Below are 14,672 nucleotides of genomic sequence, written 5' to 3' on the forward strand. Positions count from 1 at the left end.
AACTTCTAGAAACCTTTTATTTGAACATTGATCTCCAATATGGATTATGTCACTGGTGTTATATTGGCACAATATGGATTATGTTGATCCACTGGTGTTATTTTGAATTATATTACCGATCTGTGGAAAAGTTCAATGGAAAACTTTGATGAAATTCAAGCATTTGCTCTTAACATTTCAAAGGCTTTTGACAATGTTTGACCTAAAGGCCTTCTAAACAAGCTTCCATTTTATGGATTACCAACTTTTTTTTTTTTTTAATTGGGTATCCGGTTTTCTTTCTGAGTGCTCACTGGTAGACAGCTCTCTATCTTCTAACTTCTCCACTAATGCTGGTGTTCCCCAAGGTTCATTTCTTTCTCCCACTCTTTTTGTCTTGTATATTAATGACCTTCTTCCATTGACTGGAAAACCCTATCCATAGTTGTGTTGATGATAGTATATTGCATTCCACCTACCAGTGCAAGATACCTTGCCCCACATGAACAGCCTTAACTTTTTGATAGTTTACTACCAGTTCCTTTAATGTTAATCTCTAGGTAATTCTTTAGTTGGGCAAAGATAAATTAGGTAATTTTAATCCTTCTAAAACTCAGTCCTGCCTTATATCTCACAAAAAGGATTGTTCTGTGCTTATCTTCGATGAAACTCAGATTTATAGAAAAGATCATGTCTCTATTAGGGATTACCCAACTTTTCTCTCTGGATAAGCACATCACAAATATTGCTTCCTCTTCATCTAAAAAACTGGGTTTTGTCTTTCGCTCTCCTCATTACGATATTCAAGTCTATTGCCATGAATCTTTTTTATCTCTATATTCTACACACACACGCACACTACATGTCCCGTAAGAATTACGAGGGGGGTGTTCAATAAATTATCTACCTAAGGTACTTCCCGTAGATATACAGTAGAGCGTCATTTATCCAGAATAATTAATGTCAGACTTCTTCCGAATAGCCAAACGTAAGGTAAGATTAAATAAATTTTGTTATAATGTATTTAAGGTAAAAGAAAAAGACTTTAGATATCATGGAAAAAACAAATTTATTTAATTTAAAAAATAATAATAATAACTTATACATGAAAATTCACACATTTACATATGTGTGTATATTTGGATAGGTATTTTACTGCAAATTTTATGTAAAAAAAAATTAAAAGTAATTTTTTAAAATAATGTTCGATCATTTTTTGTTTCGTTTGTTATGACCTTTTTTTTTGCTACCGAATCTCAAATTCCTTAATTAACAATATCACTTTGATTATATCCCATTCTTCCTATTTTTCTGCTTATTTTAGCGCTGTTTCTTTTCATTCACATTTTACTGTAAAAAACTGAGAAAAATAAATTGCACAGTTTCGGGCTGATATTATTCTTACTGAATCTGGAGCTAAACTAAACATAATATGAAATGAAGAGAACAAAGTATGTTCTCTTCATTCAACTCATGGTTTCCTAATCCAACATATATAAGAAGTAAAAAAACAGAAATATTCTTGTAACATAATAAATAATGAGACCTGACGTAGCTGAATGGTCAGGAGCAGAAGTGCAGTAGCACACACTCTTTGAGTGGACTGAGGTTCAAGCCCTTGACTGCTAAATACGATTAGCGTTTGTATTGATTGATTTATTGTAAACTCCACTGACCTGGTGGGTGTGCCGGAGTATAAACAAGAACATTTTTTATAAAGCCTGACATAGTCGAATGATCAGGAGCAAGAGTGCAGTAGCATGCACTCTTTGAGTGAACCAGGGTTCAAGCCTGTGACTGCTAAATACAATTAATGTTTGTATTGATGATTTATTTTAAATGCCACTAACCTGGTGGTCGTACCGGAGTATAAACAAGAACATTTATTTATAATAAACAATTGTCTCAAATACTACCATTAATAAAAAAAAGAAGGAAAATCAGCCTTTCAAATTATTCCAGATAACTAACATTCTACTGTATTTCAATGATTCATGATTTATCATGTTCCTACATATCTCAACTTGAATCATACTAATTTTGATCCACTGTGTTGTGCTGCTATAACAGAAAGAAGGAAGACACCTGTATCAAATTAGTGATTTGCTTAAATTGGAGCATTGTTCCGTCGTTAAGTTTCTCACCAAAGAGGCGCCTCCGTAGCCAGGTGGGCAGGAACAGCAGTGCATAGCACGCGCTTCTTGATTAGACCGGGGTTTGAGCCCGTAAGCCGCCAAATACAGAGGATGCGGGAAGGTCAGGGAATGACCACTGCATATACCCAGAGCAATATGGCCTTAGTTGCTAATGCTTCTAAAAACCAAATAATAATAACAACAACTCAACAAAGAAGGAAGTGGGCCAAAGGACATTCATGAAAGGATGGTGGCTGTGTATGGCAACAGTTCACCTGCAGAGTACCAGGTGAAATTCTGGTCAAAACAGTTCAAGTGGGGTAGAGAGTCCATCGAAAATGATCCACGTCAAGGAAGGTCTGTGACAGCAACCACTCCATCCTACCATTGTTTGGCAGCATAATGGCCTTTAGCTGCCATTGCGCTGTAAAACCTCCAACAACAACAGCAACCACTCCAGAAATGCAAAGCTGTGGATATATATCTCACTGAATGTATTGTGATAATAAGCTGGAACTTGCCAATATGCCACACTTTTAAGACGAACTTTTTCTTCATACCTCATATTCACTTAAGTTATATGTGGTCTATCTGGTGGTAAAAGGTGTAAGTGTAATTGTGTGCAGAATTATATAACAATAAAGTTACCACTTTTTTGGGATTATTTTTATTTTTTAGCACACAAAATTTTTTATAGGTAGTCTGATTTATGTTGTGAACGTGTTTCTATTAGTGATGGGCATGATCGCGAGTTGTAATTGAAATAATTAATCATGCAGATCATTTAATTATGACCATTACTAGTTTCTATGATGGTGATGTATATCAAAGTGATGTAAATTGGACATGTTTTTTACAGTTGCGCACTTGTATTTAAAAGGTGAGATACATTCCATTGTTTGGATTCTTAATTTAGCTTTCATTTAACCGTAACTAAGCATAAAAACAAAAACAGATCAGTATTAAAAGAGAAAAGTAATAAAAATACACACATACTGTTTTATACTATATACATAAATATTTGTTATTTATATGCTGCATTAGTCATCAAATACTTGTTTTAAGAAGCCAAGGTTACTTTAGAAGTCGGAACAGAATTTTACTGCCTTGACTCTTTTTGTAGTTCATTATAGCAGCCAGAGATCACTCGGTCTTCAACTGAACTTAAAATTTCTTATTCCATTCCATGTTTGGGTCATCTTCAACAAGAATGGCCATACTTTTCTTGAACAAACTGAAAACTTCAGTCATCCTTTTTGGCTTGAGCCTACTTGCATTTCTTGTTGATTCTTTAAGAATTTAGTTATGCCGATTCTGAATGTGACCTAAGTTTTGCATAACATTAGTGGTTTGTCTAGAAATGAAAGATAAGTAAATATGCAATAATGCTATATCAGATTTATTAACAATGTTTATATTCTGTACATTCTTTGCTACAAGTAAACAAGCTAAAATATCAATTAAAATAGTAGAAACTCTCCTCAGGTTAATCAGAAGAGATTTCCTTAAAATTTTACATTCGAACATCTTATTCTTTTATGGTCAGCGTGATCGTCTCAAACAAATAACCAGATATAGTTGCCTGTCGTGGCTTCATCTCAACTTCCTTAGTGCCTCTCTTCCATTGATTGTATGCCCTGGTGGAAATATCTTTCTGTGCTGTTCACTAACATTATCCAGATACGATCTAAAAAAAAAAATCAGTGTAGTTTGACTGTCATTCTGTATCCCATTTTTGTGTTGTTTTCAGGTAGTTTGTCAGCTTGTTTTTTTTTTTTTTTTTTTTTTATATATATATATATATATATATATATATATATATATATATATATATAATATATTTTAAATATATATATATATATTTTAAATATATATATATATATTTAAAAAAAAAAATATATATATATATATATATATATATATATAATTCCACTCACCATGATGCAAAACAACTACCAGGCATATCACTCAGTATTGGTCATTTTGTCTTCCAGCCTTTGAAGCTAACATCTGTTTAACTTGTGGACTAATAAATATACCTCCATTTGCTTTTGCATCACATCATTTTGGAAATGTAGATTGCATATACTTGAAGGTGTCCTCTTGAGTATCCAGTGCTTTAAAACATTGTTTGGGTAGTCCTAGTGATAGATGTGGACTGGTGGAAGCAAGATTTTTTCTTGGAACCTAGGGTTTATTTACTACAAAGAACTGCTTATTGTGTGTGCCAGTGTGAAACTCAATTCTAGCAATCCATTTGAAGGTAAAATTAGATTAGAGTATTAAAGATAATTAAAACATTCATCTTGTTACAAACCAAATGAATCATTAAAGTTAGTTATCACTTTAAAATAGTACATTTGCAAAGTTAGCAAAATTTCTGACCCGTATTTTGAAAGCATTAATTGACAAATTATATTAAAGTGGCAAATTGGTTTCATAATGGAAATGACAAAAGTTTTAAACTTAATATATTTATATTTACAAATAAACTACCATCATGTGACCTCTTAAACTCTCTTGTGCTTCTGCAAAATCATATTTTGAAAAATTGTTGCTAGAAATGGAGTTTACAATGAATCAAATGTAAGTGCTGTATGGCAAGAAGCATTAAATTAGGTGACACCCGACAGATGGGCTCAATATGTATGGCATGTGAGAGATTTGTAAAATAATTATTGGGTCAAAGGTGATATGATTGAAGGGAAAAATGGTGGAACCACTTATATTTATTTTCTATAAATGGCAGTGGAGCTGAAACTGACAAAGAATCATCTGGCAGCAAAAATTTTAATATCAATTTTAAACACATTCTGTAAAAATTAATGCATTTTAAATATGCTTTTTCTCTCTATGAAATAGGTGCTTATGAATTCTTCAGAAAAATGGTTTTCTTTTCAGTGCAAAAAAATTTTGGTCAAGAATAACCAATCTTCGTAACTTTTCATAAATAATTTATAGTTTTTATAAGCCAGTCATTTATAACAAACATTATTTCTAGTGTCTACCCATCCTCTAGAATTTATTTAACATCCTTTTATTTTTGTATGGCATAAATAAAAATAGTTAAAACATTATACTCAATTTTTAAAGGCAGTATGTTGTTTACATGTGATAAAAAAGTATGCAAATTCAATATTTTTGCTTTTGTTACTATATAGGATGTTCAGACGTTTTTAACCATCTAAAAATATTTTATTTTTTTAGTTAAGCTGTTTACATTTTAAATACAGGCACCACAAAAATTTTAAATGTTATTAAATTAAGCTATATTCATTTTTAAGTATGCAGGAAGGAACTACAAAATTTTTGTGACAGCCATACAGTTTCTGAATGCAGAACACTTGGCAGACAGATACAATACTATGGTGATGCAGTTGCAGTAGAAACTTCCAGAAATTCTGAAGTTAGATGAAATGCACTTTATATATATACAATTGAGATTCCTATATTTACACTTATAAAATCGATTCGAATTAAAAAAATCAGTGAATACAAATAAAACATGGTAAAGCTGCAGTATTTCGCAGTTTTCTGCAGAAATACTGTCCTTGTTGTCCTTGTGAATTGAAATTCAAACAGTGGTAACCTGTTTGAATGATCACCCTACAGTGACATCAGGAAACATGTTTGCATGTGTTATTGATGTGCTTATGGTCACTATTTGATAAAAACAATATTTGATTGTTGAAAACTGAAATACCATGGTTTAGCATATTTTATTTGTATCCATTTGTCTTATTAAATTGCATCAGCTTGAATTAGTGTAAATATAATGAATTTTATTGCTAATATTTATTTATTTAATGTACACTATCCAGATTAACCAGAATTAAAAATATTTTGTTAGTTTGGTGAATGTCTTACAGAACTAAATGTGCATTGTATCCTTTTTTTTTTTTTTTTTCTCACAATTATTTTACATTGTAAGAAAGTTTAGTTGTACTTTAAGCTTAATCATTTATAGATTTAATCTAACTGTAAGCAACAGCTTTATCTAGAAGCTGATAATAACTTTTTGCATTTTTCATAGTGGAAATGATGAAGATTTTAAGCTTTAATTGAAATATTTGTATTATAGTAATAGTCCTGAAGGAAAATCTCGGATGTCTGCATTTGAATACATTAGTGGATTTCTGCAGTTTCATGCCATCATTCATCTTTCATCAGGTATAGTGTGTTATGCATGCATAAGGTTGTAGAATATTAGCATATATAGTGAGACCTTGTTGATTATTCAACCACAAATAGTTCTCAATAGGATGTGGTGAACTATTTATGGTTGACCCCAGTGTTGACTGTCTGAGATACTACTTACGAGTGCCATCTGTATTGATAAGTAGTATCCTATTACAGTCAAATTTAAATACATAGACCATAATGTGCATGAGCATCACTGTTGAAACAAAAATACTTAGGATGCCATTTATGGTATCAATCCTCCTCCTCCTCCTCTTTTGTATTTCTGTTCCATCCATTTTGGATCAGCTTTTCTAGTCACATCTCTCCACTCATTCTTGTTTTGTGCAAAATCTGCATTCTTCTACATCCTCATTGTCTTCCTCTAGGTTTTCTTTGTTCTTCTTTCACCGACATCTAATGTTATCTTGTTTATTGTAGCAGTTGCTTTGTGTCCAAACCTTCTCAGTCTACTTCCTGCATTTTTTTCTTCAGTTAGCCTCACATTGAGATTCCATCTGTAAGCTCATTCTTTACTTTATGCTTCATGTAATATCTATTCTTGTTATTTCTTTATTGACCAAATCTCTGCTCCCTATATCAGTGCTGATCTCTCCACTGTCTTGTAAAATATTCCCTTAAGCCTAATTGATACTTTCTGATCACTCAGCATCCTATTCACTTGCTTCTGCTTTGTCTGTTTTTCTCTGATGTAGCACTGACCCCTAGATACTGATGTTTGCTCTGTGTCAGAGGTTGATCCTCTGTTTTTACCACACTCTCCTACATATACTCTTAGTTCTCCTAATTGTCAGGCCATCAGACTCCAGGACACTTTGGTGCCTCCGTAGCCAGGTGGGCAGGAGCAGCAGTGCGTAGCACACGCTTCTTGATTAGTCCGGGGTTCAAGCCTGTGACCACCAAATATGGAGGATGTGGAAAAGTCAGGGAATGACCACTGCATATCCCCGGAGCAATACGGCCTTAGTTGCTAATGCTCCTAAAAATCAAATAACAAACAAACATCCAGGACACTTCTCTTGTCCCCATATTTTATATTTATCCTCTTTGCTCCTATCAGTGAGTACAATTATCATCAGAAGATAGCAAACTATGGAATTTCCTCCTGTATCTTTCCTGTTAATCTATCTAAAAATCATGGTAAACAGGTGTTGGCTGAATGTCAACCTCTGGTGCAGGCTAATGCACTCTTACTGTAAACATTTCCATTTGCTTACAGACACTTCACACCACTTAGTGCCCACTTTGTACATATCCTGGATAGTCCTATTATAACTTTGGGATCTCTTTCCTTCCCAGTGCTAACCCTATCTGAGGCCTTTTCTAAATCAATAACAATCAACTGACCTCTGTAAACTTCATCACTTGTCACAGTATAAAGCTTGCAACCTTCCAGACATAAATAGGCAACCTTCCAGACATAAAACCTGGCTGATTTTTCAAGATTTCTGATTATTTTCCTAATCATCACTCCACAATCCTTTCTCACAACTTCGTTGTATGACCATAAATTTAATTGTCCATAGTTGGCACAACTCTAAACATCCCCTTTATTTTTATAAATAGTAGCTACAAAAATTTATTTTGTTTCTCAGAGCAAACTAAACATAATTACAATTAATAAGCTTTCGGCTGGGAGGCAGCCTTCTTCAGATTGAATACATGAATGGCAGTTGGAATAGAGATGTGCACTGCCAGGATGGTGCGTGAGGCACGTGGTTAATTGTTTGTTGATGTTTGTGGCTGTGACATATGGTGGTGACGTGGCCAGCGTTTGTCTATGGATAGAATTACTGTCTCTGTGATGGGGTTAACTTGGCAACCACTGTTCCTGTTCAAAGAGGCATCCGAGCATTTTATATTTAACGATTCCAACCAGGTGCGCTTTAGGTAATGGTGGGACCTGTCCACAACCACGACATCGTGGTGTGGGTCAATGTCGTGGCGGGTTGTCCAGACATGCTCGGCGATAGCTGAATGTTCTACATCTGCCAAACGGATCGCCCTTTTATGTTCTGAGAGACGTTTCTCGAGTGGACGTCCAGTCTCTCCAAAGTAGCAGCTGGTGCAGTCACGGCAAGAGATGCGATAGACCAAACCGCTCTGTAGAAGAGTGGGGACGGGTGTTTTTACGTTGGAGATAAGAGAATGCAGTTTCTTGCCTGGGAGTTGGATGCATTTTATCCCATATGATTTTAGGATTCTAACGATCTGTTGTGACAGGTTGGGGTAGTATGGGATAAATGCCCTCGTGGATGACTCGTCACTGTTGGCGTTGCTGTTGGTCGTCACGTTGTCGCGTGCCTGTAGATCACACCTGTCAAGGACGTCGATGGGATAGCCACACTTCATAAGGTCTACTTTGACTCTGGTGATCTCTTTGCGTCTCTCATCTGCGGAGCTGGAGTGTGTCCAGGCGCGAGTTAGCAAGGTTCGGGCAGTGGAGAGGAGGTGGCCCCGCGTGTGGGCTGACCGGAAATTGGTAAATTGGCCAGCACACATAGGTTTGCGATAAACTGTCGTCTTCAAGCATGTCTTCGCGCCGGACAAGTGTATCTAGGTATGGTATAGAGTTGTTCGACTCCAGCTCAATCGTAAACTTTATGAAGGGTGATAGTGAGTTGAGGTGGGTTAGGAGTCGTTGACCTGAGTCTCTAGGGATGACAACGAACACATCGTCTACATAGCGACACCAAAAGGCGATGTGATCTGGCGCGTGTGTAAACGCACGTCCCTCTAACTCCTCCATCACGATGTTTGCTGTGACAGAGCTGACAGGGGAACCCATGGCGGTGCCATGTATCTGCTGGTAGATTGAGTCGTTAAACATGATTGCACAGTCTAAGGGCGGTGGAAATGTCATCAGGTGTCAGCCTAGTTCTGTCGCTAAGGGTTTTATCGTTGTCCAAGAGTTGTTTTGCACAAGAGATGGCATGTTCCACTGGGATGGAGGTAAATAGTGATATTACATCGAATGAAGCCATGACTTGATCCTGTGAGATGGCTAAGTGTCTCGTAAAAGCCTTACTGCTTTTACGAGACACTTCTGTCTACAAACCCTTAGCCGTTAACCCCAACAGAGCTTTGGAACGATGGGAGTCAGAGGTGAATATCCTCATCAACAGCTGGCTGAAACAAGAAAAATCACACAGTCAACCCGTAATCGCCTCCGTGTGTCAGATCCCACGGTTTTACGGCCTGCCGAAGGTGCACAAAGAAGACACACCACTAAGACCAATTGTATCCTGCTGTGGATCACCGACTTACGAGCTGTCCAAGTTTGTCTCGAGACTTCTTTCTCCTCTAGTTGGCAAGACCACCTACACCGTCTCCAACAGTGTTGAGTTCATAGAAAGGATCCACTCTATATCCATCTCACAGGATCAAGTCATGGCTTCGTTCGATGTAATATCACTATTTACCTCCATCCCAGTGGAACATGCCATCTCTTGTGCAAAACAACTCTTGGACAACGATGAAACCCTTAGCGACAGAACTAGGCTGACGCCTGATGACATTTCCGCCGCCCTCAGACTGTGCTTAACAGGGGGTGCAATCATGTTTAACGACTCAATCTACCAGCAGATACATGGCACAGCCATGGGTTCCCCTGTCAGCTCTGTCACAGCAAACATTGTGATGGAGGAGTTAGAGGGACGTGCGTTTACACACGCGCCAGATCACATCGCCTTTTGGTGTCGCTATATAGACGATGTGTTCGTTGTCATCCCTAGAGACTCAGGTCAACGACTCCTAACCCACCTCAACTCACTATCGCCCTTCATAAAGTTTACGATTGAGCTGGAGTCGAACAACTCTATACCATACCTAGATACACTTGTCCGGCGCGAAGACACATGCTTGAAGACGACAGTTTATCGCAAACCTATGTGTGCTGGTCAATTTACCAATTTCCGGTCAGCACACACGCGGGGCCACCTCCTCTTCACTGCCCGAACCTAGCTAACTCGCGCCTGGACACACTCCAGCTCCGCAGATGAGAGACGCAAAGAGATCACCAGAGTCAAAGTAGACTTTACGAAGTGTGGCTATCCCATCGACGTCCTTGACAGGTGTGATCTACAGGCACGTGACAACGTGATGACCAACAGCAACGCCAACAGTGACGAGTCATCCATGAGGGCATTTATCCCATACTACCCCAACCTGTCACAACAGATCGGTAGAATCCTAAAATCATATGGGATAAAATGCATCCAACTCCCAGGCAAGAAACTGCGTTCTCTTATCTCCAACGTAAAAACACCCGTCCCCACTCTTCTACAGAGCGGTTTGGTCTATCGCATCTCTTGCCGTGACTGCACCAGCTGCTACTTTGGAGAGACTGGACGTCCACTCGAGAAACGTCTCTCAGAACATAAAAGGGCGATCCATTTGGCAGATGTAGAACACTCAGCTATCGCCGAGCATGTCTGGACAACCCGCCACGACATCGACCCACACCGCGATGTCGTGGTTGTGGACAGGTCCCACCATTACCTAAAGCGCACCTGGTTGGAATCTTTAAATATAAAATGCTCGGATGCCTCTTTGAACAGGAACAGTGGTTGCCAAGTTAACCCCATCACAGAGGCAGTAATTCTATACATAGACAAACGTTGGCCACGTCACCACCATATGTCACAGCCACAAACATCAACAAACAATTAACCACGTGCCTCACGCACCATCCTGGCAGTGCACATCTCTATTCCAACTGCCATTCATGTATTCAATCTGAAGAAGGCTGCCTCCCAGCCGAAAGCTTATTAATTGTAATTATGTTTAGTTTGCTCGGAGAAACAAAATAAATTTTCGTAATGAATCCAGAGCACGTAGGCCTTTTTTACTAAATAGTAGCTACACTTTTCCTACATTGATCAGGCATTCTTTCTGTATTACCCTCCTTCTCTTCCATCATGTAGAATGATTGATGTATTTTGATGATGGACATCAATCCAAGATCCAATATGCCTTACATTTCAAGGGTACAGCTGTAAAACAGTATTTTCAGGCAGGCTGCTAGATAGTCCACTGGACTGAACTTATTGGTAACTCTCTAGGAGGCTTCTAGATCAGCTAGTGTATGATCTCGATGCCTCTATTCTCTCAGATAGTGACTGGAGGGAGTCCTAGTAGTGTGTATGTGTGGGGCATTATCGAGGCCACATTATGTCAAGGAGTTGGGTATATTCTTACTATGTGTATGCCATATCCAAAAATTTCATTACGTCATACAGCATATTCTTGCCACATTTTCTTATTTCTGAATACACCACGAATTGTCAAACTAATAGAACAAGCTTATCTGCAAAAAGATCTAAACCTCCCAAACACTTCCTCATTCATTTCAATAATATATGTGGTCTCAGTTCTAATGGCCCCAAGTGCCAAGTGATCTTTCTAGTGCAATTTTCTAACATTATTCCTAGGGCAGGTACTAGTGCTTTCATAAACCTTCCACTGCTAGCAGTGTTACTGCTATTGCTAGCATCATAATGCTCTCCTCTTCTGCTCATTGCTTGGTCACTGGTTGGCACCACTCCTGCCTCCATGTAGTGGGGCCAGCAACGTGGGTGAAGGAGTTCCCTCTTCCAGGCCTAAAAGGAGCAGCGATGGATTGCGATGCACATCCACCGCTAGAGCCCACAGGCTCCAGACCTGTTAACACTGACTCAGAGCATGACTTGAATCGTCCAAAGAGACTACGGACAGAAAAACAAACTACAGACATGCCAGCATTTCTCATATTGCATTCACTATCCACACAACCTGTCGGCAAGCTATTGCCTTTTCTAATACAGAAATGTTAAGAATTGGTTGTTGGATCTCCTAAAATGGTTAAACATCTCCAATCTGGAGACCTAATTGAAGCTTCTAAGCCAAGTTACTCAGAAAAAATTGTTAAAATTAACAACTTTTAACAATATTCCAGTGTCGGTAACAGCCCATAATCTGAACACCTCTAAAGGAGTTATCAGCGAATGGGACTTACTAAATGTGTCTGAAGAAGAGATAATACAAGAGCTTAGCTAACACGGAAAATTATGACAAAGGTGGCAACCTACTACCAACCAAATCCATTATTTTGACGTTCAGTACTCCGAATCTTCCATCTTCTGTTAAAGCAGGTTACTTAAATTGCAAGATTCGACCTTACATCCCAAATCCCATTCGCTGCTTTAAATGCCAGAAGTACGGCCATTCTGAGACGGCATGCTGAGGTGATGCTGTGTGCCCTATTTGTGGCTCCAAGGAGACTGTACAGCTTCCACTCCCACTTGCCCAAACTGTAAAGCAAGCCATCCTGCATTTTCTAAAGTGTGTGACCTTTGGAAAGCAGGGAAAAAAATCCAGAAGTATTAAGTGGAGCATAAAGTTACATACCCTGAAGCAAGAAAGCAAATACTGCTAACCATGCCTAGCCTATGCATTGGTCACCAAAAACAGCCACTCAGCTGCAACCCAAGCAGATGTCTCCATAGAACCGAATATTTCCTTTGCCACCTAGGCCAAAACCGTGCTAACATACAATAAGAAACCTACAGTCAATGAAACCAGCAACACATCGATCAGTATCCCAACTGATTGTATATTAATGTTGCCTGAAACAACAAAATCAGCTACTGTTGAAAATCAGAAAAAGTGAAACTGTAAAATAACAATATGGAAATGGAGGTTCAGTCAGATGACGATGCAGTACTAGAGTTACATGCTGATGATACCATGGATACAGGACGCCCAACCTCTCCCAGAAATGAAAAATCAAAACTATGCAGACAGAAACCTCAGAAAAATCACTCAGATCAGTCTTCCTCAAATAAATCCAACCAATGAATAAATTCCTTCTATGGAACTGTAGAGGATTATGCAGTAATAGAGATGACCTGAATGATTTACTCATAAAAACTAATGCAGTAAGTGTATGTTTACAGGAAACCTTTTTATCACCATAAGTTTCTCTGAAAATGAAAAATTATACTATGTGTAGGCGAGACAGATTCTGACACTCCTACTTGTGGTGGGGTTGCTATTCTTGTCAAAACTACCATACCATCCAGACCCAACTGCAGCCTCCTTAGAAGTTGTATTGGTTCGGATGGCAATGGGAATATCATTAACTCTTGCATCCATTTATATCCCACCGAATTATCCTTGCTCTCGGACTGAACTTGACAATCTTATCACACAACCGCCACCTCCAGTCTGTTTACTCGGTGATTTCAACGGTCACCATCCATTGTGGGGATCTTCCACCATGGATAGGAGATGCCATAATTAATTGAAACATTCCTGGATAACCATGACCTGGCTCTGTTAAATTCATATGTTCAGCATCTCTTTTTCCAAGCATGGAATTGTTAGTGCTAAGTGATCCATTCCAGTGACCATTTTCCTATCATCAGTTCAATTCAAACACAGACGGTGACATGTCCTAAAGACCGTACTTCTTGGAAATTTCATAAAGCAGACTGGAAAAACTAATGCACAAGCTTGTACACAAAAATTAGTGGTTGAATGAAGAATGTTCCAAAGCGAAACAAGGAAAAACCCATGCCCGAAACCAGTTTTGCAAATTTCCAACTACTGCCAATCTAATTATTTACAAAAAAAATCAGAGCCAAAGCAAGACAAATTAGGAAGAAAGCAAAACGGAACTCCTGGATTAACTTTGCCTCAACTATTAACAAAAATACTGAAACTCGAATTATTTGGGAAAAATACAAGCTCTCAATGGGAAATTTCTACTGCTGCAATCTCCGATAATACAATGCAATGCGCAGGACTTATCCTCTCCTACTGACATTGCAAATGCTTCAGTAGAATCTTTTTATAACATTTCTACCTCTTCCTCTTATGCGACATCCTTTCAACACATTAAAACTAATGAAGAACATCATAAATTTAATTTTTCAACTAGACTCTCACTTCTGTATAACCAGCCCTTTACTATAGCTGAGCTCAAAGAATCTTTGAGCAAATCTCAGAACAGCACAACAGGACCAGACAGCATTCACTACAGTATGCCGAAGCATCTATGTGAAGCTGATCTCTACATACTATTACTCTTTTATAACCGGATCTTCTCAGAAAATACATATCCTCTGTCATGGCGTCATTCATATATTTGTGCTATTCCAAAACCAGTCAAAGATCCTTCTCTAGTTCAGAATTACAGACCAGTATCATTGACAAGCTGTTTGGGTAAAATCTTTGAAAGGATGGTGCATAAGAGGCTCACCTGGATTCTAGACTCCCAAAATCTATCTTCTGATCACCAATATGGCTTCTAAAAACAGGTAAAAACAGGTCCACCCTAGATTTACTTGTAAAAATTGAATCCAACATTCGAAATGC

At 38.0% G+C, this 14,672-nt stretch overlaps 1 protein-coding gene across 2 annotated transcripts in view; it reads left to right on the forward strand.

The window, feature by feature from the left end:
* LOC150089566 (uncharacterized) overlaps positions 1 to 14,672 on the forward strand; it is a 405,025-nt gene that overhangs the window by 127,703 nt on the left and 262,650 nt on the right. For both annotated transcript variants that reach the window (XM_090389542.1, XM_090389543.1), the window contains one exon: positions 6,196 to 6,284. In XM_090389542.1, coding sequence (XP_090245668.1) covers positions 6,196 to 6,284 — 89 coding nt within the window. The remainder of the gene's footprint in view (positions 1 to 6,195; positions 6,285 to 14,672) is intronic.

The sequence above is a fragment of the Mastigoproctus giganteus genome, chromosome 2 (genome assembly GCF_048544385.1).
Source record: "Mastigoproctus giganteus isolate SK-2022 chromosome 2, ASM4854438v1, whole genome shotgun sequence".
In the NCBI taxonomy this organism is placed as follows: domain Eukaryota; kingdom Metazoa; phylum Arthropoda; class Arachnida; order Uropygi; family Thelyphonidae; genus Mastigoproctus; species Mastigoproctus giganteus.